This window comes from Paramisgurnus dabryanus, chromosome 6 (assembly GCF_030506205.2).
Source record: "Paramisgurnus dabryanus chromosome 6, PD_genome_1.1, whole genome shotgun sequence".
Classification (NCBI taxonomy): Eukaryota; Metazoa; Chordata; class Actinopteri; order Cypriniformes; family Cobitidae; genus Paramisgurnus; species Paramisgurnus dabryanus.
The window spans coordinates 47024290-47050720 of NC_133342.1; the positions used below are offsets into that span (position 1 = coordinate 47024290).

At 37.3% G+C, this 26431-nt stretch overlaps 2 protein-coding genes across 4 annotated transcripts; one reads left to right on the top strand and one right to left on the bottom strand.

The window, feature by feature from the left end:
- Positions 1–974: 974 nt before the first annotated feature.
- Positions 975–11229, top strand: gpsm2 (G protein signaling modulator 2). Of its 3 annotated transcripts, XM_065276853.1 has the most exons (16): positions 975–1157; positions 1446–1473; positions 4081–4406; positions 6793–7014; positions 7104–7239; positions 7615–7754; positions 7856–7979; positions 8088–8203; positions 8279–8434; positions 8520–8628; positions 8768–8897; positions 9061–9137; positions 9210–9377; positions 9456–9627; positions 9941–10179; positions 10545–11229. In XM_065276853.1, exons 3-16 carry the CDS (start codon positions 4342–4344, stop codon positions 10695–10697), a joined length of 2007 nt encoding a protein of 668 aa, XP_065132925.1. In that variant the 5' UTR covers positions 975–1157; positions 1446–1473; positions 4081–4341; the 3' UTR covers positions 10698–11229. The 3 variants fall into 3 exon arrangements, with proteins under 3 accessions (XP_065132925.1, XP_065132924.1, XP_065132926.1); XM_065276852.1 differs by having other exon boundaries at positions 9210–9627; XM_065276854.1 differs by lacking the exon at positions 4081–4406.
- A 3230-nt stretch (positions 11230–14459) lies between these two features.
- On the bottom strand, positions 14460–21087 carry rx2 (retinal homeobox gene 2). The gene is made up of 3 exons (XM_065276899.1): positions 20808–21087; positions 17503–17756; positions 14460–14903 (listed from the first exon to the last, which is right to left on the bottom strand). The coding sequence occupies exons 1-3, from the start codon at positions 21085–21087 to the stop codon at positions 14460–14462; spliced, it is 978 nt and encodes a 325-aa protein (XP_065132971.1).
- Positions 21088–26431: the final 5344 nt, after the last annotated feature.

A 26431-nucleotide genomic window follows, 5' to 3' on the forward strand; every position in this document is an offset into this window, starting at 1 on the left:
ACCGATCTCATTTAACTCCTAGCACGTGCTGTTTGACACGTGCATTATTTCATTCAAATTCAATTCAGTTTTCATGTAGGCCTATTTATGGCGCTCTTGCATTTGTTTTCAAGAAATGTGTTACTGTTTTTAACACTGAGCTTTTAATTTTTAAAGTCACATATTAACTTACATTAAATGTTCCAGAAAGTAAAACATAAAATAGAAATCGTACTAATATATATAGGAGCAAATGCTTAAACTTTATATTAAATGCTTAATCAAGTTACTGTACTAGCTTACAGAAGATCAAACAGTAGATAAAAATAATATAGAAACAAGGGAAATAACAGTATTTTAAATACTGTAAATATTTTACAGCCTTTGAAGAATAATATAAATAGTAATGTAATAATATATTTGAAGCAGAAAAAACAACAGATCAGAATATGACATTGCACTTACCTGTTGATGTTATGGTTTCGTGTATTTCTGGGGGTCGGAGGAGAGTTTTTCGGCTCGACCTGGGCTCATTTCTTCGTGAATGACATAACAGTACAGGTCCAATAAAGTATTTTGCTTAAGTCTCAAGCCTGTACTGAAGGATCATCTTAAGCATTTTAAATAATAAATGTCGTATCTGATGTTAATGCCCTGTGCTACAGGTGCTGTACAGGCGCAGGGGGTGGAGTCAAACAGCTGATTGCTATGGGAACTGTCAATCAACCTTGCTTCGTGCGTTTGAAAAGTAACGATATCTTATGACAGGTCATGGGTAAACGCTTAGTTTAATTACCATTACAAATTTGTTGTTGCTAAAAATAATTTAAACCAAATTAAAGTAATAACTCTTGACAATGAAGTTAACCAAAATTTCCCTTCAAAGTGTGCAGAGATGAAAATTCAAATTTAATTGGTCATTCCTTTAGGAGGTGTGGTTATCTTTGAATTCTCTGCTCTGATTGGTCGAGGAACGTGGTCTTGGCCACGCCCATTTCGCACTAACAGGCGTTGGTGAAGTTTTCTTACTGCAGCGCCTCGAGGAATTTAAGTTTTGTTGTTTTACTGCTCTAACTTATCGCGTCATTTTATCCGCTTGAATTTCTGTGTTATTCGTCATCTGGTTGTTCATAAAGTCGAAACCGAGGGATCGTCGGTGAGGAAACGGAGGAGTTTGTGTGAGTACGAGTGAAGTTTAGTCCGTAACGGCCGTTGAGAAAGAAGGGGCTAACTTACACGCGCTAACCCGCTAATGCTACACAATAAGCAATAAACACACAATCTGAATTTAAACCATCAAAGTAAACTTGGTTTTATAAAAAAATAAAAACTTGAGGTCTTTTGGGGGTTCGTACATTAGACAGTCTCTTTGTAAATATATTGTAACTTAGAGTGATCGTTTCGTCAGTACATTTAAATTGAATGTATTTATGAATTGTAATGTTTGTGTTTTCCTCTTTGTTTAGGCTGTCAGAAGTCAGACACACATTTCAGGTTGGTGTATTTTATGTGTGTAAGCTCTATAAATATTTCTGCTTGCTCAAACTCGGACTGTTTGCTTTGGGAGTGTTGCTACTGTTCGTTGCGATGCTTTCTATAATTTATGTTATATGTTTGCTGTTTTTCTTGTGTTGCTCGCAGCTTCTGCTTTGCTGTCCTATTGTCTATGTATATTTTAGCTTCATCTCTCTGTCTATTTGTTTATCTACAATTGTACGATCATGTGGAATCCCCTTTGATTCATCCAACATACCCAAACCCCTGGTGCTGTTTACTTAAATCCTTGTTTCGTTACTGAAATTCTCGCAGATGTTTATTGGTATTTTCTTACTTGGTCACTTTCTGTATGGATACGTTTTGTCTATTAACAGTGAGTAGTTTGATTTCAGCTGTCAAGTGACAGTCGTGTTTTGTAATGACTGCTGATGTCATATCCTGTGTGTCATTGAAGTTGTGTGTGTCTTGTTAACCTCTCTTCATGTCTTATCTTGTCTAGTCAACCTGTCTCTGAGAATCGCACAGCTGTTTATCGGTTAGCACGCAAACCAGTTTCGTAACTGGCACTGTTTTTGAGTTCTTTTAGTTGTTTGTAATTGATAAAGAGCACAATGGATTTGTAGGTAGTTGGCATGAACAGTGAAACATGTTTTATCATGCAGATTGTGTTTGTTGGCACTTACAGTTGAGTGTAATTCTCTTTCTCTTCTGGAGAACTGTTGTTCTTAGGGTTGGACAATAAATCAATATATTTTGTGGTTTATATTTTTCAATAATGATGATATGGTTTCTTAACACATTTCTGATATTTCAATATACATCACAGCGTCCTGTGGCCGTTCATGTCACTTCTAAAAATGTGCCTTAAACGTGGGTCATGGTGCTTCTTTCTTCCAAAGTGCGCTCCCGTAGCATATTTCGTAGCTAAGCAACCATGAGCTGGGCTCTTTGGGATGGCGGGGAAAACAGAATGCCTGCTCGGATTAAAATCTTATTTTTGGCAAATATATTTTACAAATTTTTAATTAATTTGTTCAAAAGTTTGAAGGTACAGACAGACATTCGTTGTGGGCATTGTTTTGCAATTTATCCAAAGGCTTTTTTTTTAACATCCATACATCCAATTCCACGTCTGAAATTGAGATATTTCGTTATAGAAATTTTGGCCATATCGTCCAGCCCAGATTTATTTATTTACTTATTTTTGGAGACCAGTCATCCTGACCAACTTAAATTCTAGCTGGTTGGTTACTAATGCAGAGTAGTACACACATGGACAGTGCGTTTTTTGATAATGATGATATCTGTGTTCTTACCAGAGAAACCTAAACAAATGTGCTTTATTCAAACATGTGATAGTTTACTTATCTATGCTGCCTGATATCAATGAAAAATGTGATAACTTGCTAAATGGTCCAATACAATGATGCTTATTAAAGGAATACTCCACTTTCTTAAAAAAATCCTGATAATTTACTCACTCCCATGTGATCCAAAAAGTTTCTCAATTTAATAGACTTTATTGGACCTCAACAGTTTATGGTTTCAATGCATTTTAAAATTGCAGTTTCAGCGCAGCTTTTGAGGGCTCTTAATGATCCCAAGCATGCCATAAAGGTATTATCTCGCAAAACGATTGTCATTTTCAGCAAGAATTTTTTTTTTTACTTTTAAACCTCTCATCTTGCACCAACTATGTGATGCACCAGCGCGACCTTACGTAATGCACAAGCACGTCGAAAGCTCACGCAATGATGTATGTGAAACTACCGCCCCAGTGTTGACAAGTGTGAAGAAAGAGGACAGTTCTTACATTGTTGTATGTTGAATGATACTAATTGATGGCTTTGTGTCAGTTTATAGTTTAAAATAGCCCACAAGTGTATGTTTCACATTTGTGATGCGTGACGTGCTTGCGCATTACATAAGGTCCGCTGGGGCGTCACATGGCTTGTGCAAAACGAGAAATTGTGGTTTAAAAGAGCATCTTTTTAATTTTTCTTGCTGGATAAGACCCTTATGCCTCGGTTGGGATAGTTTAGATTCGTTGAAACTGCAATTTTAAAAACTGCATTAAACAGTTTACTGCTCTAAACTGTTGGGGTCCAATAAAGTCTGTTAAATTAAGAACAATTCTGGAATGTCTTTCTTAAAAAACTTAATTTCTTCTCCACTGAACCATAAAAGACATCAACATTTTGGATGACATGGGGGTAAGTAAATTATCCAGATTTTTTTAAGAAAGTGGTGTATTCCTTTAAGCATTATTGTTTGTAAAGATTGGTGATGAGTCCAAGAGTGAGAAAATGTATGGTAGAGAGATTTTGTTTGATGAAGACTTTCATCCAAGATGAAGTTTCTTTCTGCACATCATGCTTCTGGTCCTTGCTTGCATTCATAGCAGATGATCACTGTTTATGGGATGATCTCTCTTCCTCCATGTCCTACTTAGTAGGGCCCCTTGATTTAGCTTTCAATACACAAAGCACAAACACAAGTCTTAATATCTGCCTCGCTTGCATGTGTCCGCTGCTTAGTGGGTGTTGCCATGGCATTACGCTCCGAATGAGGCTTCACACTCGGCATCTTGTGTTCTCTTCACAGAGAGCTCCGGAAGAGCGTCCTGGACACACAACACACACAAACACATACTTCCCAAACCTATTGCTGTGGAAAGACCGTGCTCGGCACTATTATATTAGTGTGGATAAGACGACTCTTGTGCTCACACTGGATTCTCCCATCACAAACATCAATGAGACTTCAGAAGTGCTTTAGTTGCACATGATTTTTTTGTTTTCCTTTTTGTCTTGGATGGACTACTTTCTGGATTTTGCTCAGGTCAGCACTCGATAATGCTCTTCAATGGCTGTGAGCAGGGCAGCGGTTAGCATTTCCAATGAGATCCAAACCTTTCATGTCCACTACAGGTAGGCATACCTACATTCATTCAACTTCACCTTTAAAGAGTTTTCATTTGTAAATAGTTGTCTTGACTTAAGGAGCAATAATTGAATTGTGCACATTAACAGTCAGACTTTCGGGGTCTCAGAAACTGGGCGACTGAAACTAGTGCTGTCCGAGATCTAGATTTGACCTGACAATTATAGACCGGTTTACTCGCTTGTGTCTATATAAGGAAAAGGCAAGAGTCTGTCAGTTCGCTTAATATTTAATAAAGCTTTGAATCATTTATGATTGCTTGTTGTAACCCTGTGTGCTGGATCGGGTTCAGCCTTTTTTCTTTTGTTTCTGCTTAACATCTGTCACTCACAAAGAATATGTTTGTATGCAATATGCAAAATTATCTTGAAGTGCCATGATTATCTTCGTAATATAATCAGTTATGTCTTAAGTAGACTAAATGTTAACAGTTCAGAAATAAAACGCATGTCTAACAGCATATTGAATCCGCGTGCATTAGATCATAGAGACAGCACCTCAAATAAACCTGGAACTAGGACAAAGAAAAATTGCGTGTTTTTTTATATTTTATATATGCAGTGAATACTTTGCAGTATTACTTTAAAGTTGATTGCTTTCAATTCCATATTTGAATGTTGTGATGCTTTGTTTTTGACATAAAAATAACCTTTCGTGATGATATGGCATTAAAAATAAAATAAATTAACATTTAAATTTCTATACCTGAAAATCACAATACTATTTTAGTTTCAGATCAGTCTGAAAGTTATTACATTTGTTCTGTTGTATTTATTTGTGCTATTGCTCATCATTTGATTACTTGTTCTTATTTTATTACTGACCTTTTACTTGTCTTTATCAATATTTGAAATTTATGTGGTAGGCTTGTCATTTTTGTTGTAGTAACCTAACCTTATTTATTAAGGCTACATGGGTCAAAAACAATGCTTGTTTTATTTTAGTGCTGTTTGGTGGGACCAGTGAAAATTTTGACAGGGCCGGTAAAAATCAGAAATTCATAGCTTTGAGCCCTGTAAGTATTGTTTAGCCCAACAATATTATCTTTGGATGCCATATATTAGTGACCATGTTGGTAACTCTTGTTTTTCCACGTGTCTGAATAAGGTTATATCAGAGGCAGACACAGATAACTATAATATTTAATTACATTTCATTAATTAGTCATCTGATTAAATGACAGTGAGTTTTATGACATTAAAACCAAACCCAGCGGGGTCTAATCTCTGTCATGTTTCTCTCAGTGGTCTCCCTAATCACACATGACAGTGGAAAGAAGAAACACAATCAGATTAGCTGTACAAATGCTGAGCCCGACAGTTTTTCCCAAAGCTGTCAAAGACGTCCAGTGTGACGTTGTAAGATGAACCACGATTTGCGATATTCTTCATTTCACAAAAGTAATTTTAGCCTGTAGTGTAATGTGGTGTAATTCCTGGTGTGGGATTTATTTGATTGAGAGAGCGTTGCATCTTTGTGATGCACGTGTGTTTGGGACAGCTGGTTTTGGAGATTACAGCCCAGTCTGAGGACATTTCAAGGAGACATCGAAGCTCTTTAGATGCCTTTCACATGCCCTGTTGGCTTTGATTGTATGAGACGAAGAGGCACCAGGTATGGCCTTGGCCTCTAACTAGCTAGTTATCTGTAGAGGTTAACCAACTGTTGAAGATGGTTAAAATGTCTGCAAGAACTGTTTCAATGACGGTGTCAGATTATTTGATATTTGTGATTTTTTTTTACATTTGAAAGTGTGTTTAATGGTATGATCATCACAACAAAATTAACCATATTCACCTGTAAAACCATATCAAAAATGACTAGTTTGTATTTTATTGGTTATACACTTATCGTAAATATGAATTGTAACTTAGATTCTTTCGAAGGTATAGACTTGCGTATACCCAAAGTGTTGTGAATTAAGCTTTCCCTTATGACCCATCTCGGTGTATTGTAGTTCATCCAGGCCAGCTAAAACAAACTAAAAACTAGGGATGTGCAAAAAATCGACTGCGATTATCATGCGCGTGTCATCAGTAAAGCCGGTTCAGTGATTAGTATTAAATTGCCATCAGCTGCTTTCAGATGGAGCGGCATTTATTACACAGACCCGTAGTTCACCGAGAAGCTAGGCAAAATGGCATAGATAATCGGAATCGATTTTCCTCGATTATGAACCCGGTTTTGCCTAGGTTCTCCGTGAACTACGGGTCTGTGTAATAAATGCCGCTCCATATGAAAGCAGCTGATGGCGATTTAATACTAATCACCGTACCGGCTTTACTGATGACACGCGCATGATTATCGCAGTCAATTTTTTTTGCACCAATCCACCTCAGTCGTTTAAATAAACGCTCCCTGCTGCCCTTGTAGGATGGAGGCATCCTGTTTGGACCTGGCTCTGGAGGGGGAACGCCTGTGTAAAATGGGGGATTACAACGCTGGCGTGTCTTTCTTCGAGGCCGCCATGCAGGTTGGCACAGAAGACCTGCAGGTGCTCAGTGCCATCTACAGTCAGCTGGGCAATGCCTACTTCCATCTACATGACTACAGCAAAGCTCTGGAGTTTCATCATCATGATCTTACTCTAACTAGGTACACACACGCACTTGATCTGTTTTTTTGTGTGTGTTTTTATTGTATGATATTTATAATGTGTGTTATTAACGACACCGCTCTCTCAGGACCACTGGAGATCGGCTTGGTGAGGCTAAAGCCAGCGGTAACCTGGGGAACACATTAAAGGTTTTGGGCCGCTTTGATGAAGCGGTGGTGTGCTGCCAGAGGCATTTAGATATTGCCAGGGAACTGGGTGACAAGGTGAGCACAATGTTTGCTTAATGGAATAGATTACATTTTCATTTATTCCTTTATCAGATGCTTTTATCTAAAGTGACATTTTATCTCATATTACTTTAAATATTGAACATTAATAGGGGATAGGCTTGTCTAGAGATGCAAGTATAGTAAATGCGTTAATAAATGGGCAATGTCTAACCTGCACATGGAAAGTTTGGTGAATAGTGAACCTGTTATAAATGTAAATTAAAGGGTTGATAAACTTGTAACTTGTGTTTTTTACATATCTATCTTTACACACATCTATTTGAGATGGTCAATTTTGATTTTGACATGTATCATGGGAAACACACCCAAACAAATAATACAGTAATAAGAATCTTTTTTTTTCTGAAGGTGGGTCAAGCTCGAGCCCTTTACAATTTTGGAAATGTGTACCATGCCAAGGGGAAAAGTATTTGCTGGAGCGGGGCGGAGCCCGGAGAGTTTCCTGAAGATGTCATGACAGCACTTACAAAAGCCAGCGAATATTATGAGTGAGTTTTGCTGCTAATGTCTTCCGTACAGAGATTTCAAACAAAGCCACCAGTGTTCACCATGCATTTTAAAGACCCTCACTTTTTTTGCAATTTCTTAGGGCAAACCTGTTTATCGTGAAGGAGCTCGGAGACAGAGCAGCACAGGGAAGGACCTTTGGGAATTTGGGAAACACATATTACCTGCTAGGAAACTTTCGGGATGCAGTGGCTTCCCACGAACAGGTGAGTGTCATAAATGAAATATAGTAGGCATAGATGACAGCGTGTGGATGAACAACATTTTTAAACCCATCCTTACAATGTAGTATGTTTGAATAATTTGTCTTCTAGCGTCTGCTTATCGCTAAAGAATTTGGCGACCGCTCTGCAGAAAGGAGAGCTTATTGCAACCTAGGAAATGCTTGTATATTCCTGGGTGATTTTGAGAAAGCCGCCGAACATTACAGGTGTGTGGATTTTTTCGTTCGCCTGTTTATGCACTTATCAGTTTTTTGGGGTCTGACAGCGGTTGTGTTGTGTAGGAAAGCTCTGCAGTTGGCACGTCAGCTGAAAGATCTGGCGGTGGAGGCTCAGGCCTGCTACAGTCTTGGTAACACATACACACTGCTGCAGGATTATGAGAGAGCCATAGACTATCATCTGAAACATCTCATCATTGCTCAGGACCTCAACGACAGGTGCACTGCTTATATATCAATCTGTCATGCGTTACACAAAATTATGAGGCTGTGATCACACCGATTATTTGTTTTTGTTTTTTAGGATCGGTGAAGGCAGGGCCTGTTGGAGTTTAGGAAATGCGCACACAGCACTTGGAAATCATGACCAGGCAATGCACTTTGCTGAAAAACACCTGGAAATCTCAAAAGAGGTCCGCCTTTTCCAGATAAAACACCCTTATTGCGGAGATATATATGTTGTGTAACTTATTCAGTCAAGATTTAACTCCAAGCAAACACAATGAAGGTGTGATGCATTAATGTGTTGTTGTTTTCTGTTCTGATACACAGACTGGAGATCGAAGCGGTGAACTTACAGCTCGCATGAACGTATCGGATCTTCAGATGATGCTCGGACTCAGTTACAGCACAAACAATTCTGTCCTTTCTGATAGCAAAGAAATCGACTACAACCTGCATGGTACAGCACTCAATTCCCTTTAGCTTTTGCTTATAGTCTCTTTATTGTCTCATAGTATCTCATCTCAGGGTCCTTCATAAGAAATTTTTCACCATTGACTTGTTTGTTATGCTTTTTAACTGATTTCCTGTATCAGTATTAAATCGAGTTTATTGTTGTCTAGGAGCAAGACCCAGGATGAGCAGGCGGCACAGTATGGAGAACCTGGAGCTGATGAAACTTACACCCGACAAGATCAATGTGAGTTGTGAGCATTTGCAACCAATGTAAGCATTTAATGGCACCATGATTGATTTATTTCCTGTGGTACAGGCTCAGAAGTGGACCAGTGACATCCTCTTCAAACAGCCTAAATCCACATCATCATCCTCAAAACTCTCCTTCGTCAATCGTTTAAGAGGAAAGAAACACAAACTGCAGAGCAGCTCCACTAAAGTCCTGCAGGACACCAGCAACACACGAGAAACTCCTCAGAATAAAGTACTGAAACCAAAGCACTGTCCATACACAAAGTGGCGCTCGGTGTTTGTTATTAATCAGTGCATTTTTCTCTTTCAGAATGGCAGTGCAGATATGTTAGGAGATGAAGGCTTCTTTGACCTGCTCAGTCGATTCCAAAGCAACAGGATGGATGACCAGCGGTGTGCTATAAAGGATGCAAGGGGTCACGTGTCTGTCAATTCTAGACCCTCATCTCCACCCACTTCTCCAACTAGAAACATCAGGAAATGTAAGGCGCTATACTTTTATTACATTTTTTTATTAAGCCCAAAACATTTTAAAGGAGCTGTATGTAACGTTAACTTAGTACTGCAGTCTAAATTCAAAATATTGTAAAACAGTGTTTATTCCCGACCCCAGACACGTTGCCAGACACGTAAAGCATCTTAAATAATGAAGGAAAGCACAAGTTTATCTGCTCGTTACATTACACGAATGTATTATAGTATTTTAATTTTTTTTTTAATACAGTCAAAAACCTACATGCATCTGCTTTTAACTTAAATTGAGATAGCTTTACATGTGTTTCTCTGTTTCTCCAGCGGTCTCAGAGTCTGCCGCAACTCCGGGTCAAGAGCCCTTTCTCCGACTGTTGGAAAACGCTCAGGGCAGGAGGCTGGATGAACAGAGGGCAGGGATAGCAAACAGTTTGCCCGGCCTGCGCACGCTGTCTGAACACAGCAACAGTAATAATAGACGGATGATCCTCAGTCAAGTCATGGCTAGCACAGATGCCACCGAACCGGACGACCAGTTCTTCGACATGCTTGTCAAGTGTCAGGTAAGAAAGCAAGAAAATGATCAAAATGCTAACTGCTTTAAGATCAAAATTTAGACTTCAGAAAGGAAAGATATTGAAAGATGATTTTATCCTAAGTGACTGGATTTAAGATATACATTTTATGAGTATGTGTGTTTAATGGGAGCAAACCCATGACCTTTGCACTGCTAATGCAACTTTTTAGCAGTTGAGCTACAGGAACAAGGCAATTAATGAGGCATCTTTCTTTATCAAATCATTAATAAACATGACATGTACGGAGCACAATTTATGGTTCTTATTACTTAAATTACGGTTCGACAACATTGTCCATGGTGTGTTAAGGTTGATGTCTGTGTAATAACTTGTGTATTTTTGTGTCTCAGGGGTCTCGTCTGGACGATCAGCGCTGTGCTGCTCCTCCTCCTTCTTCTGCTCGAGGACCCACCGTCCCAGATGAAGATTTCTTCAGTCTCATCATGCGTTCACAGGCTAAGAGGATGGACGAGCAGAGAGTCACACTGCCCTCCTGCCGCTGAATATTCACACATCATGTTGGTTACACATTTGATCATCAGTTAGAACTACGTTTTGTCAAATAATTGTGGACAGTTGTCTTTTAAAGCATTTTATGTACAGATGAACTAAACAAAAGTGATGATGAAAAAAATATTTTTGTAAATAGCACATTTTAACTTTTTTACATTTTAAGCTCTTAGTTCATTTTTTTAAATGTACAATGTTTATGGGGAAGTTCTGATGTTAGTTTAGGATGTGTTGCTTTGTTTTTAAAAATCATAGCGATTAACCACACACTAATGTATCTTTTGATACAAGACTGCAGGTTTGTATTTATTAAACTTTTTTTTGTCATTATTTACCATTTAGTATGAGATTTGTAATTGAAACAAAAAGTACTTACTACTTGTCTCAGAATCTGTTAACAAATGTGGTTAGGCAAAAAAAAGTTAGGACAAGAGTTGCTGAAATAAAGGGTATGTACAGAATTTAAAAGAATCATTGAATGATCTATTCTTGCTGCAGTCATTAAACCTTTGTATTATATGTCCATCTCTGAGTCTTTATTGACACGTGCTTGCACACACAAGGATTTTTTAAAGTATTACTTTTTATGAAGATATGGCTCCTCTTACTGAAGAATCGATATAAAGTTCTTGTTATTTGCTATGTTCCCATTCTAAATAATGACTCGAATCGTTATGATTCTGTTTGTTCACCAAAACGACTCTGATTCATTCAGTACCTTCTTTAGATTATGTCATTACACCAGTAGGTGGCGACCTGTTATTGTTTTGACTCTTGAGGTAATGAGTGCATCTTTAAATTATTAAGTCAGCAGATTGCTTTTTTTTTTTTTTATTAATTTTTATTTTGATAGTGTGTCTAAATGACAGTCTTTGTTTTGACAGCTTACAACAAATTGTAAACAACCAGTTATGCATTTTGATTATTTGTCTTTATTGTTACTGTTAATAACAAAAAGTTAATATGCACATCAATGTTAAAGCTGCACTCAAGTAATGGTTACTATAATATATATATATATATATATATATATTTTTTTTTTTTTTTTAATTGAGAATCTTCTTTGGTTTCTTTGTAGTTCATAGAAAACCATAAAAAACATATTTTATAAGAACTCTTATTTTATTAATTATACTCTTCTACAACACACATTTATAAAATAATATGTTAACCATAATGGATGAATGAATTATTGAAGGGGACAGAGAATGAAAAACCATTTTTACCTTGCCTTTGTTGAATAATGGTAGTCTACCCACATTCACAAACATACAAAAAGTGCTAGACATGCTAAACATCTCAGTCACATAGAAATTCCTCTTCTAGAAATGTCAGCCAGAAAACGGCCCATGACGCTGACGCTGATGAGCGCTTGTTGGAGTTCCTTCTGTTGTTTACCTTTGAAAATAAATGACACACGCATTCGTGTGCTTAAAGTGAGAAGTTGTCTCTTGCAAATTCCACACTGGTGACCCCGATATTAGTCTGCTGGACGTATCCAGAGACACGACGCGATCATGACCACGAACGCTGTCGCCCTCAAACTCCCCGAATTCTGGGAATCGTCAGCATCGGCATGGTTCGCTCAGACTGAAGCGCAGTTCGCGCTGCGTGAGATCACTGCGGTCTGCGGATACAACAAAATATTACTACGTTGTGTCAGCTCTCGGAAATTCAACAGCATCCAGGGTGGTGAGCCTTCTTACAAATCCTCCCGAAAATGAGAAGTATACAGCACTTAAAACCCACCTGTTGAAAACGTTTGAACTGTCAGACGCTGAGATAGCCAGCAGGCTTTTCGCACTTCAAGGACTGGGTGACAGCAAACCGTCCGAGCTCATGGACCGTATGCTGGATCTTTTGGATATTTTGAGGATCATGAGCCCCATGGGGCTTATGATAAGTTTGGTTACAAACATTCCTCAAAATATCTTCCTTTATGGTCATCAGAACAAACACATTTCTACAGGTTTTTAACAATATGAGAGTGGGAAAATGTCTCTAACTATCCCTTTAAAGATATCAAGATTATATTTTCACACAATGTTCTTTAATCATTTTATGTAACAGTAAATAAACAAAAAGACTTTAGCTGGGTTTCTACGTGCAGGGTCACATTAATATCAAAATTTTTAAAACATTTTAGTTCACAGTGCACACAATGCATTTAATTGATCATATTTTTTTTCACTTTTTAACCAATCAGGCCACAACCAATAAAAAAAGTATAAAATAATTGTAATTGTTTATATTTTGATTGGACAGTACAGCCTTGAATTTTGAATATAAAAACATAAAAAACAATTCTTACAGTTTGTTATCTGATTGACATTTGCACATTTTACATGCCATACGCAGGTGCCTGACAGCTGGCCTGGAAGCATTAAGCGTCAAAGAGCAATCAATAATGTTAAATAATGAAGAAACAGCAGGGGATACTGTGCAGAACGCCCCAATACACATTTTCAAACAACTGCTATGACAGCTACACAATCGTCTTGTATCTTGTGAAAAGTAGGACTTCTAACAGAAATATTAACTTAAATTTTTTGAAACCTGTTGAGAACATACCGTACATGCACTGTAAAAATTATTAGTTGAAACAATTGGTAACACCTAAAATATGTTTTACAGTTTGGGTCATATTTTACCCCAACATCCAAAAAAAACCAAAGTCCCAAGGAAAAATGTGCCATTTTCATTATAAAACTGAAAAGTGGTGGATTCCACGGAGGCAAGGTGAAGGTTCTCAGGGCGCTCTGCACTGTAAAAAATTCTTTGCTGCTTTAATTTTTTTGTTTAATCAACTTGGATTTACAAGTCATTTTGACTATCTTGAGTTGACTCCAAAATATAAAATCTTGAATCATAGGGTTTATTATATTCAAAGATTGTAAAATTTGGATAGATGTTTGGTTACTCTCTTAATATTGCGTTCGTCCATTCAGTTACCATTCTCCCAGTAAAAATAGGCTTCATTTTCTTTGTGCAAAAACTAATTATTTATTTCTCCTTTGCATTAAGATATACATTTTTGTGAGATTTACCTATGATGTGAACCCTCACCTCTTCAAATGTTTTATGATGTAATGTTTATGTCAAAACCCAGCAGACAGAACTGTGGCACTGTTTGCTCTTCAGGTGATTTACACAGACTTAATCTCCACAACATGGTCTGTAAATACAACTAACATTTCAGTTTAAGAAATCTAATTCCTATGTCTTATGTCTTATTTTTATATGAAAATAAAACTTTAAGAGTCACTCCTTCCAAACGTTCAATAGTTTTTTATTTCTTGCTGGTAGAATATGACCTTGAGCAGACCTTGAGGTATAAGTTGTCCTGAGCTGCGCTGTCCTTTTAAAATAGCCAATGTGAATCTTCAGTCTGAAGCTTAGAGAAGCTTGGCACCAAACTACTGTCCTAAGAAGCTCAACAGCTATAGGTTGCTTTCACCGACACACCTTGGTTGAAATTCAACAATCCCCAACCAACAGTGCTTTGTTGCCAGTGATTACCAAAGGAATCAGATTTGATCATCAGCATTATTCCAGGCTTGTTTATGAAAACATAATATCCTTTTTTGTGTTCTTTGTCAGACATACATTCATCCTCTCACCTCTCCGAATGTTGAGCTGTGTGTTGCCATGTCTCGCCTGTGGCATTTGGCTAAACTCTTATCGAAAAATGCTTTTAGTCCTTTACATGACTGCAAGATCCCAACGGAACAGAACAGTGTCCAAAATTTCCCCCATTACATGTGCTGCCAGGTTTTGTCCATGGACTGAATGTGCTCCTTGGCTTTCATCCTCAAAGCCGCAATGCTAGAGCTGCGGTCCACATCATCCAGCGGGTACTTTTCATTAAATACAGGGGGACACTGGTAAGGAGGAGGTGGCATGGACTGCATTCCCTGAACAATGCCCGGGGAGGAATTCAGGAACCCGGGGTGACTCGGATAGGCAGGTTGGAGGCTTTGGCCCGGTCCCATAAAGCCCGGGATGCTGTGCATGGAGGTGGCGCTGGAGAGCGGGGAGGATAACCAAGGGTCCAGGGGAAGCGAATTACTCACAGACCCCATGTTCGGGGGTATGGGTGGCCGATTAAAGGACAACATTGCAGCGTCATGAATATTCATGGTGCCTGTGTCCATCTTCTCCTGTCGCCTCCATTTTGCACGTCGGTTCTGGAACCACACCTGTACAGTTGATAACAGACACAATTACTCAGAAAGCTCAATGGAACTGATTACCTATTATTTATAGGTTAAAATGTTCAACTAGTATATTACTAATACTAGTAATATACTGTATTTTAGGTGATTTAGATGGCCACCATATATATTTTTATACATTTTACCAATGTCATTTCAAATAAACCTGGTAGCATTACTTATTTTGTGGTAAGTTAACTGTTTTCATAAATGAGTGGAAACAGTTTGGCAATGAAAACTTGAGGGCGTTTATATTTCCAATTGGATTGTGAATCCACTGCGTTCGGCTTCCATCGACGTAAATGAATAAGAACCTAAAAGCCTTCATGCGGCGCCGCAAGAATCGACAGCTGGATGACATCAAGGTATCGCGAGAGCGAGACGAAATATGATTTCTAGAATCATTCTCGCGGTACTTTGACGTCATCCGGCTGTCGGTTCTTGCGGCGCAAGAAGTCGAACAAGCCTATAGTGTACGCGACTACGCGTGCAGATGATATTTCGGCATTTGGCTTGTTGAAGATCGGTACATGCTGAAAACAGTGAAACGAAGCTTTTCGGAGCTTCAAATAAATTGAACCGAAGCAAAACGAACTCCCTTTTAATTATGCACATTTTAGTCATTAAATCTGTCTATTAACAAAAAGTATACAACATGGTAGGGATTATTAGTCAAAAGGATGAATGTTTTATGAACTTTTATAATAAAACTGGCCCCTGAGTTCACTCACACTGGTCATTTGTGATCAACTCCCCCTAGCGGTGAATCATCGGATTTTCGAAACGTTTCGAAACAATTATGACGAAATGAAGCCTCGTTTGCTAAAATTTGAAACAAGCTCCTAACCAATGATTCGAAACAAAAGATTCATAAATGTTTCGAAGCCTCATGAAGCATGCTTCGAAATCGCCCATCACTTGCTGAAAACATATTGCCGCTCGTCTTTATAATGGCTGTTTCACACGGTACGCGGCAAAATCGCCGCGCGGCTTCAGATTTTCTCTTGTATTGGAAGCGTTTTGTGCAGCATTTAGTGCAAATATGTTTATCTTCAACGGCGCCTGTCATGAACTACCATGTCCGGAGAAGGAATAGGATTTTGGGTGCACGAGCAAGGCGTGTGGACCAACTCCGCTTCACCTCTGTAACCGCCCCCGTTTTGCCGCTTTCCGCACGTCTCTTATTGAAAAAGAACTAAACACTCGCGGTTGCCGCGTACCATGTGAAACGGCCTTAAGTCAGTTCAAAATATGTTTTACATGTCTTTTTTTTAAACACCTGATTCAACCCATCACCTTGTTAGTGAGCTAGGCAGACTGTTCGGCGTGTGACATCATAGTCGCGCGAGAGTAATTTGAGAGTAGAGGACTCTGTACACTTTCAAACAGCTCTCGCGCTACTGCGATGTCACGCACTGATCGTTCTGAGCGACGCTGCATGAAATCACGCAAGCCTTTAATGAAAGCGAGGTGACAACGTTCTTCTGGGAGGACTGGAGTTACGCCACACAAACAAACATCACAGAGTTATTAGAGTCACTTCACACACAGCCTGCTTATTAATAGGTAAGATTTAATTCAAAATAGTTTTAATCTTTTGTGTCTAGAGAGAAGGTAACGTTACATATTTTTAGCTTAGGAAACATAACAGAATATGCATTGTTGTCACTGAAAGATTTCCTGTAATCTGCTGAAGATCTTTATTGAAATCCCACGATTCCGACCACCAAAACCTCTAGATTGTAGGTTTAACCATTGAGTTAACTACAATGCTTTTTTGATGTATTGATTATTATTATTAGCAAAACCATGGTTTTACTACAGTAACCATGTTAATTTTCATATGGGACAAGAGCATCTTCATTGAATCAACAACCTGTATTTTTTTAACATCATAACCTTGTAATGCTCTTCAATCTAATTTTATTATAGTCATACTGAAGTTACACTTAATAGTCACACTTTGAATGGCCAATGACCACCTAAAAGGCCATATGACTGACTGACACGTAAAGCAACCAATCAAGTTTTACATTGTGCCGTGTCATATTTAGGAACTGTCACCACAATAAAAGACTGGGTGCAACCATCATTTACAAACGTCTGCAAAGTTTTTAACAACAATGGCAAAAATATCTCTTTTAGATTCCATGAATTGCTTCAAGTTAAACTCTTGGATGTCTTTTAAAGATTTTATGTTTTGAACCTTGCATACTTGTGATCTTGATAAAGCATTTTGTCACCGATGTTAAAAAGACAGATTTCTTTTACGACGAGACAGCTTTGTGTTGTCTCTAGGATGCGACACACACATCTCCCAGTAATCCTTTATAATTCAAGCAATCAGAAAATGACTTAAAATCTGCTCAAGTGTTTCCAGTTAACTGAGCTGTATGCATAAGACATTTAGCCAACCATCAGACGTTTAGCCAGCGGTCCATAGGTTTGATGTCTAAGGCTGAGACTAATTCTATTACAGATAACTCCAATGTCAACATGTTAATGAAATTACACTTACAGCGATCACTACACCATTGTGCCTTAATTAATGTCATTAAGTGCTTGTTATCGTCCAAAGCTTTACCTGAACTCGAACTTCTGCAAGATTGACTTTCATAGCCAGTTCTTCTCGACTGTACACATCAGGATAGTGGGATTTTTCAAAGGCACGTTCAAGCTCGTGCAACTGATAGGTGGTGAAGGTGGTTCTGTTGCGTCTGTGTTTCTTTTTAGGTTGATCCTCATCAGTGGGGTCTGGGGAACCACTTTCACTCTTCATAGAACTCCTCGGATCTCCCAAATCACTGTCGCACTTCTCTGTGGAGAAAAGACCCGTATCTACAGCAAAAAAATAAAGGTTTAAAGTTGCAATGGACACGTGTTCAACATTATTTCGTTTTTTTACATATTTTTAAATAATATGTGGTTGAAAAAAAGTTTGTCTGTGTAGTAGAAGTTAAGGTTGTTGACAAGACATTCCATGCATTTTAGTACCTTGCTATGTGGTTGCTAGGTCAAAATACATTTAAGTCTATAACACAAGCATAACCATAATAACACCAGTATTAATATAAAAAAAACATTTCTTTGTATACAAAAAGTGTTCAAAAATATAGAAATACTATACAGGCCCATTACTATATGATTTAATCAGTCAAATACATACAGTAAAACATCTGCTGAATGAACAATGTAAAAATAAACAGCAATGGTAATATCATATTACTGTACTTCGATGTATTATTGCCACATTGGTAATATATACTTAAAACTCTAAACGTAAAGTCAAACAAAAATATGGCATTGTAATTCTGACAGTGTCTAAATGTGGCATTACTGTAGTATCGTGTCCAAAACAAACATGGTTTAATCGTAGTATCATGTACAAGAAACAAGGTAATACCATGGTTCTATTTTAAAATGGCCTTGTGCTGAATAATAAGATTAAGATTAAAAGTCCTGTCCTCAAACAAACAAACTTCTTTTATGTACTTTTCAGAATACACCAGTGTGATGCAGCGATGGTTTCAAATATAAAACAAACCAAACATTTTCAAGTTCCATCACTAGGAGTCCATCCATTAATCCTTAAGCATGCACACAGATGTCACCAGTTAAACCCGTGGAGCTCATGTGACCAAGACTGCTAATTTAAGGCCCTGTTTACACCTGGTATTAGGATGCATTTTGATTGATCAGATCCCAAGTAGACAACGCTAAATACAGGTGTAAACGGGCTGTGAAACTTTTTGAGCTCATCCACTTTTGACCACATTCAGAGGTAGTTGAAACCCATTCGACTAGATTGAACAGCCACAAAAACTGCCTACTCGCCTATTGATCTAATGCGTGATGTACTGAGCACAATCTTTTAACATCATTCCTGATTTCTAGTCCAAACCCATAGTGTTCTCCGCAGTCTTTAGGCTTTTTATTGATAAAACTAAAGCAGCTGCTCTCAAGATCTTTCATTTTATTTCACTTTGCAAGCGTTTAAAAGTTGCGCCAGTATATTTCTAAGAAAGCTCTTACATATACAAAACACTGAAGTGTACAATAAAGAGTACAAAACTCTGTGCCGCAGAATCTCTTCATTTGCTGTAAGAATCAATAATGTACAGTGATGGTTATTTCTCAGGGGCCGTTTACAGGACTACATTTTCAACCGAAAACAGGAAACTTCTTAGGAGTGTTGGTTGCTTGTTTACACAACAACACAATTAGGGTACTGAAACCTCAAATGTTTAAAAGGGGGTTTCAAAGTCCAGTTTTAACACAACGGCGCTATTTTGTCCATCTGGTAGCGCCGCCATCTTAGACTCCTCTGTATTCAGGAGAGAGTATTAGCGTAGTGTACGCACTTTTCTTAGTGACGTATGACAAATTCGGAGGGCGTGGGCACAGAGCAGCAGCAGAGTAGCCTCCGTAGGCTGCGTAAGCTCTCATCCTGAATGCGTGCGCGACTAGGATGGCGGCGCTACCGGAAGGTATTTATTTACGTTAATAAAGTTTTAAATATGGATATTTCTACAACAACACCGCGCGGATTACCCTCAGAAGACCTTTGTTTATCATCCTGGAGCCGTATGGATTTATTTTGTGAAGGATGGACGCACTTTTTTTGGACTTGAAGGTCGTGGATCCCGTAACATTACATTTAATCAACTGAAAGATCTAAAACATTTTCAAAAATATCCGAAAATGTGTTTGTCTGAAAAACGATGGACATATGCAACTCGGACAGCTTGGGGATGAGTAAATCATGGGTTTAATATCATTTTTGGCCGAACTATCCCTTTAATGAGGTTGTTAGGTGGCTTTCTTAATTCTTCTTGTCCTAGTAACACTTATAAACAAATAGGTAACCATCCACTGCAGTAACTAATGAAAGATGGAAAGCTTCACTCCTATTGGTATCTGCTGCTGAAATTCGCTCATCATTTGCATCAATAAAGTTGAGAGTATTTTCAGCCCATCTGGTCAGTGTTGCTTGTTTTGCCGGAAATTCCAAGCTCTCCATACAGTATTAAATGAATTGGATCAAGTTGCTTTGACGCTGTGTCTCACTTGTAATGTGAATAGGGCATAGCACCAAATAATTTTAAAATAAGTTTGCCTTACTTCCCAGCTTGGAGTTTATACAGATTACTTATAGACAAAATATTTTGAAACTCAATAGCTTTACTAATTGAACGAATGGTGTTGGTTAAAGGGACAATAAGTAGGATTTTCCCTCATCTAGTGGTGAAATTGTATTTTGCATTCAAACGAACAGTGCTCTCTAGCGCCTCGCTTTTTCAAACGCGTGTTGCAACTACGGTAGCCATTATAAACTCACTGATCTCCTTGTTCATTTCAGCTGGTTCACGTGTTCTGAATAAAAACCGTCTCTGCTTTTATAGTTTATCAGTATGGTGGAATGACATGGAAGCCTTCTTGGATTTACCCGTTTAATGTAAGTAAAGAGAAGAAATTTTAAGCTTACAAAGACAGTCAAATCACTTGCAGAGGTCATTTGACACCAATGAGGACATATTTATGACTAAAAACATTGATCTTGATTAATAAAACACTTTTTTACTGTCCCTATAAGGCAATTTCACTATTGCTCATATTTAATGCTGAGCTCTTTTAAAATTCAGCCTAAATTGAAGGAAAATACAAGCCGTATTCACGGACCGAAATATCATAGCAACACCCTAGCAACCACCTATCAAAGTCCTGAGTTTGGCAAGCAAGTACAAATTTACATACAGACACGTTTTGCACAAATATTAAAAAAACAAAATTGCTGCAAAACTCTCTCATGTCAATGATTACTGATCTCACCCATTCTATGTCTTTTTTCATTCGTACCACATTCTGTTTTGAGTTTATAGTCATTCTTACCATGATAGACAGACTGTTGAGAGTTATCAGAGAGACTCTGCAGGTGACTGTAGGGGTCAGAGTTCATCTGCTTCTCTTGTTCCTCCAGGTCAGGTCCGTCTACTTTATGTACGCCAACAGGATTGAGCAGAGCGTCCTGATCCTTACTGAAGCCCAGAATCACATCAATGCTGTGGACACGACCGCCCATTCCAGAGCCGCCTTTTCCCAGATCATGGTAATTGTCCGTCGAAAGACAGCCGTCATCCCCCATATTCATTGTATCCGGTGACAAATGCATCCAATCTGCTTGTCTAGCGAATCTCCTTGAGAAAATAGTTTTTTTAAACTTGCTGGTGACAGTCAGATAGTTGAAGGTGAACGGATCTAGGGACCAGCGTGCCACTTTAAAGGTCTGTCTAAAAAACATGTTAAAAATATGTTAAAACATATTATAATGTATTACGTGTATTATCAGATATACGTCTGAATTAATTGCAGTAAATCTAGGATGTCAAAAGCAAGTATAAACAAATTATGCAAAAAGTTAAACACATTTGCATTGAATTTTAAATCCGTGGTGGTCTGATAAACTTAATGAATACGTTTAGATGCAAGTGTTAAGATTGTGCTCCAATCAGTTTATTTCTCCTCTAAACTTGCTTTCTCTGTGTCAGGCCAAAATCTGTGTTTCTGGCACGCCACATTTGTCAAGTGAAATGTAAATGGACAGCTCTGACCCTTTAAGGTTTCCATGCTTCATTGGTTTCACTGAAAGACAACTGGGCCGCTGAGTTCAAATGCTTTATTGTTTCTACACTGAATGTTGCTGAACTCTAGATACATGAAATATGACACAAAGACACATTGTGCACGACCACAGTTGTCAGTTTCATCATAAATCAAGCTTTAATCTAACCTCTCAGAATTTTTTTATTAATCTTATCACTAAAATCTTATTATAGACTTTACTGTAAGCGCAGACAGGGGTCACTGTAAAAAAATTCAACAAGTTTAATCAACTTTATTGTTCAAGTCGTTTAAACTTACTATTTTTCATGAGTTGCTGTTATTTAAAAAATAAAGTTGAAATAGCTTAAGTTATTTTTATATTATATTACAACTCATACTAAAGAAAGTTGAAATGAATTATAACTTCATTAACTTAAATTCATTAAACTTTAAAATTAAGTGCAACAAGAAATTTTCACTGTTCACTCACTGCGCTAAAAATGTAAATTTTGCCTACTTAAACAACAAGCAACTTTAACTTAACTTAAAAAAAACAGTGTTTTTTTTAAAAAGTTGCCAGCCAGCACCAGCATTTTTCACAAAAGTTTAATGCCTTCCAGAAAATTTTCTTTTAGTTTTTATAAACATACAATATATCAAATGAAAGAAAAGACCCTCTGCTTTCAAAAAAAGTTTTATCCTACCTTCATTAGTTCTCTTTTTTAATCACCTCTCAAGTAGGGTAGGTTTCTTTAAAAAACACCACATTTTGATAATTCCATTGTGAAGAGGACTTTTGATCAGAGTGATCCTCAAAACTTACACGGACATACAGCTGTTTGCCCTAGGGCAATACTGCAGTGTTTTGTAAGTTGCGCCATCTGGTGGATAATAGCGGTATTGCGGATAGTCAGAAATATCGTCAATGGCGGGGAAAGAGTTAAAAGTACTTAAGAATGTTACACTCAACACTTAATTTGAATTTTTCGTTTACTTAACGTAAAATATCTCAATCCAGCAAAACATTTCCTGTTCTATAAATAGTCAGTTGACGATATGAAAAAGTTTCTTTAACAGGTCATTTTAGCATAGTTGTATAAAACTCGTAATATTAAGCAAAGCTTTGAACCGGTTCACGGAACGAAAACGAAAACCAGGAACTTTTGATGTTTTGCAAGGAACTGAAACCAAACCAGAAACTTTCAAAAAATATATGTCCAGAACGGAAGCGTTTATTTAAAATAATGGTAACCAGTTAATACTGTAATTTTTTCGTTCTTCGACAAGATTTCTGTCTAATATGACTCGGTGAAGCTTGCCACCAGCAAGTAGCCTACTCAAGCCCAAGTCTCTTATGCTCAATCATAAGAGGTAAATATCTACCAAGTATCTCAGGATGTTTTTTAATACTAATTAGTGGTGTAACAAATTGCAGTTGATCCGTGATCAGTACAGATCACAACCCATGGTTCGGCTTGCATGCGATTCACAGATCAATCCGCAAATTTGAATAGGGTTAAAGTTGATCATTTGCACATGTTTAAAAGGCTTGCAAATGTTAACACTTAAGTGATTTTAAACAATTTAACCGCAAAAAGGCACTAAAGTGAGCAATTTTCTTTACGCACAGATGCACATGCGGTCCAACTCCAATCAAACGTGATTATCTCTATATGCCCTTCAAAGATCAGAACTCTTGATGTATAAACTTGAGAGAGAGTTGCGCTACTGTGTCTCATTCTGTAGTCCATTAAAATACATTTGGTGAATAAAGCACTGAAAAACAATTTTCACTTTATGTGGAGCGACTGTTTATGCTGCATCTTCTTCCCGAAGTGCCGTTTGGAATTCCTTCTCCGTCTATGTGTGTGCGTGTTTAAGTGCACTCAACAAATGTAGGCATGTCAGAATTACAGTTATGCCGCATAATGTAGCCGTTTTTAATGTTTGATGACAAGATAAAGACTTAAGGAAAAATATGTTGACTAATAATTTAAGTTTAATGTCCTAATGATCAGCCTACTTATTTGTGTGTCCCACAGCTGACATGGAACGTTATTAACCAGTTCGGAAACTTTATTTTTTTGTTCTAACCGGTTCAGGAACGTCAAATTTCCCAAAAATCTGGTTCAAATCCCTGATAAAAGAGAGAACTGCAATCTTAAACCCCATTTATACAGCACGTTGATGCCAGAAAAGTCAATAAAATTGTCAGAGGGCCTTCTGTGTGAACAAACATGTCACGTAATTGATTCTGGGATTGTTCCTGTGAAGGGGAACTAGTAACATTGGCATAACATTTACGGAACGTGTGCTGCGTTAACAAAAGACTGAAACGATGGCATAAGGGGTGTGTCGTAGTGAGGACGCGTGTGCCTCGCAACAAGAAGTTATGGTTCAGCTCTTTGACATGGGGGATTTAAATGCAGATTAACATTCACAACGAGAAATGTCTGCAACTGGACAGAGATCAGGGAGCTCCACAATAGCGACTGGACGCCAGCACAATAGAACAGCGCACCATGGGCTCTTTTATGATCGAATTAGAAACAAAAATGCATGCGTGTTTCTGGAGAGAAGAAAGTATCTTTACGGGATGTGTGTGAACGCACGCATAGATTCCAGAAAATTAGAGTGTGAATGAACCAATATCAAATGGTCCCACACTGTAACATTCTTTGTCAAATCAACATATATTTGAATGTTACTTTAACCAAAAAAATGTAGTTAAACCATTTTTACTTGATTTTATAAGTTCTGTTAACTTTTCACAAGCCAAAACTTAAAATAGTAGGTTGAACTGACTTGAAAAACTAAGTTGTTTTAATTTCATGCTCGATTTTTTTACAGTGAAATCCCGGACATGTTTTCTGTCTGTGAGTGAAAAGGGTTAAGACCAAAGGTATAGAAGAAATCTCAATAATGGTGACAGTAATCAAATCTCATGAAGCGAAAGATGAGCTCTTAACTTCACCACAAAAATAATAAACAACAATGATAACAGTAACAACTGCAGTATATAAAAACAGCAAACAGCAAAACAAAATGTCTATAACAGTAGCAGCATAATTTATGAATGTTGCAATGCATGATGGGTGAACTTTTCAAAGCCCATGTTTTAATAATCTAAAATAAATTTTGTTCAACTCAAAATGTATTGTTGAATGAGAGGAATCATGCAATTGTGCATTACACTAAAACACTTGAGTAATAGGGGTTATAGGCCATTTCATGGTTTTGGTTAAGTGTACTTATTTATTTGGGTTAAAACAAAATGTAGTTTATTTAATGTGCATTATTTTTCTTCTAAAACGCTCATATTAAGTATCTAAAAATGTATGTGCTCATAAAGAAATTCTCACACTTTTGTTAAACTTTATCATCGCAATATTACATCATGTGTCATGTGTTGTCCAATGTGTTTAAATCACACACTGCAAAAACTTACTATTTTAAGTTTTTGACCTGTGATAAGTTGACATAACTTTTGAAGTTGAAACATTTGAAGTTAAAGTAACATAAAAATATATGTTTATTTTTACAGTGCTTTTTTGTAGATACAGGTTCCTGAGTGGTAATTATATGGCTTGATTCGCTGTGAAATAAAAAACTATAAGAAGTTTTATACTCTACCAGTGATAATGACTCACAAAGATTAAAAACTGTTCAGTCAATCAAAAGTGTTCACATAAGCATATATACAAATACAAGCTATTTATATGCCCTGTTTCTTTTAATCTCTTAGTTATATTGTCAAATATGACAATATTACTCTAACTTTTTAAATTTTGATCTTAAAATAATTTTGAAACATGGAAAACGAAGCTCAAAGTGTCTTCTATCTAGGTTAAATGTATAATAAATTGAATAAAAGATACCTTTTGCGTCGTTTGGTTGTCGACCCCAGGCATCCCTGCAAAATACACGCTATAACTTCATACACGCAGTGCCCCTTGTTTAGATGCTGCCGACAGTAAAATTATTCCGAAAAATGTCACACTTCATTCCCAGAAGTGTGGAAAAATTCTGAAGCACTCATATTTAGGTTTTCCGTTATGAGAGCATGCAGAGGTCTTGATCTTTAGGATGAAGCTATAAAAACTGTCCTGACACACAGAAAGCCGGTGGAAGAGGAAAACACTTAAGAGGTTTAATTATTAGAATCCTTCCCCTTTAAGAATGATTGACAGTTGTTCTCTACTGGGGTAATTGCACTAAATGTTGGCTGTGGTTTGGCCACAGAGGGAGGCCGGCGCTAATGATGCACCGCACAATGTCTGTTCAACGATCTTTTGTCTAAATGATAATAGTGACCTACTGAAAGTGGCCAGTAATTCATAACTTAACAAAGACAACACACCACTTATTAAGATGTGTTTTTTTTTCAAGAGCGCAGCCACCAGCCGTATGTCTTTAATGCTTTATAAAGATGAGTAGCATACAGCGTAAATACTTGTACTGTATAAACTTCTTGTGTGTGAGTGTGATTTGATCGATTTTATGTAATTCAATGTGGCCTCTCACACAAAACAAACATGTTTGTGAAAAAACTAAATGATCACATTATTTCTGTATGCCTCTATAATCACATGGGATAGAGAAATAGTTGCATTATTTGGGTTTAGAATTTTATAAAATTATAAATCCATAGGTGAAATGCATTTATTTCGCCTTTGCATTGAGACCAATTTTTTTGTTTGTTTAGATACCTTAATTCTTTATATGAAGTACATATTTTAGAAAATATGTCATTATTATCAGCATGCATATTTGATGTACTTTGCAAAATCCCTAAACTTTATCTCCAGGTTTAGATTTTGAATATAGATTTATGAACCTGGCTCACAAAAAAGCAATAGTCAACAATAAATTGTATTCAAATCATTATGGTATTAAGTAAAATATATATATAT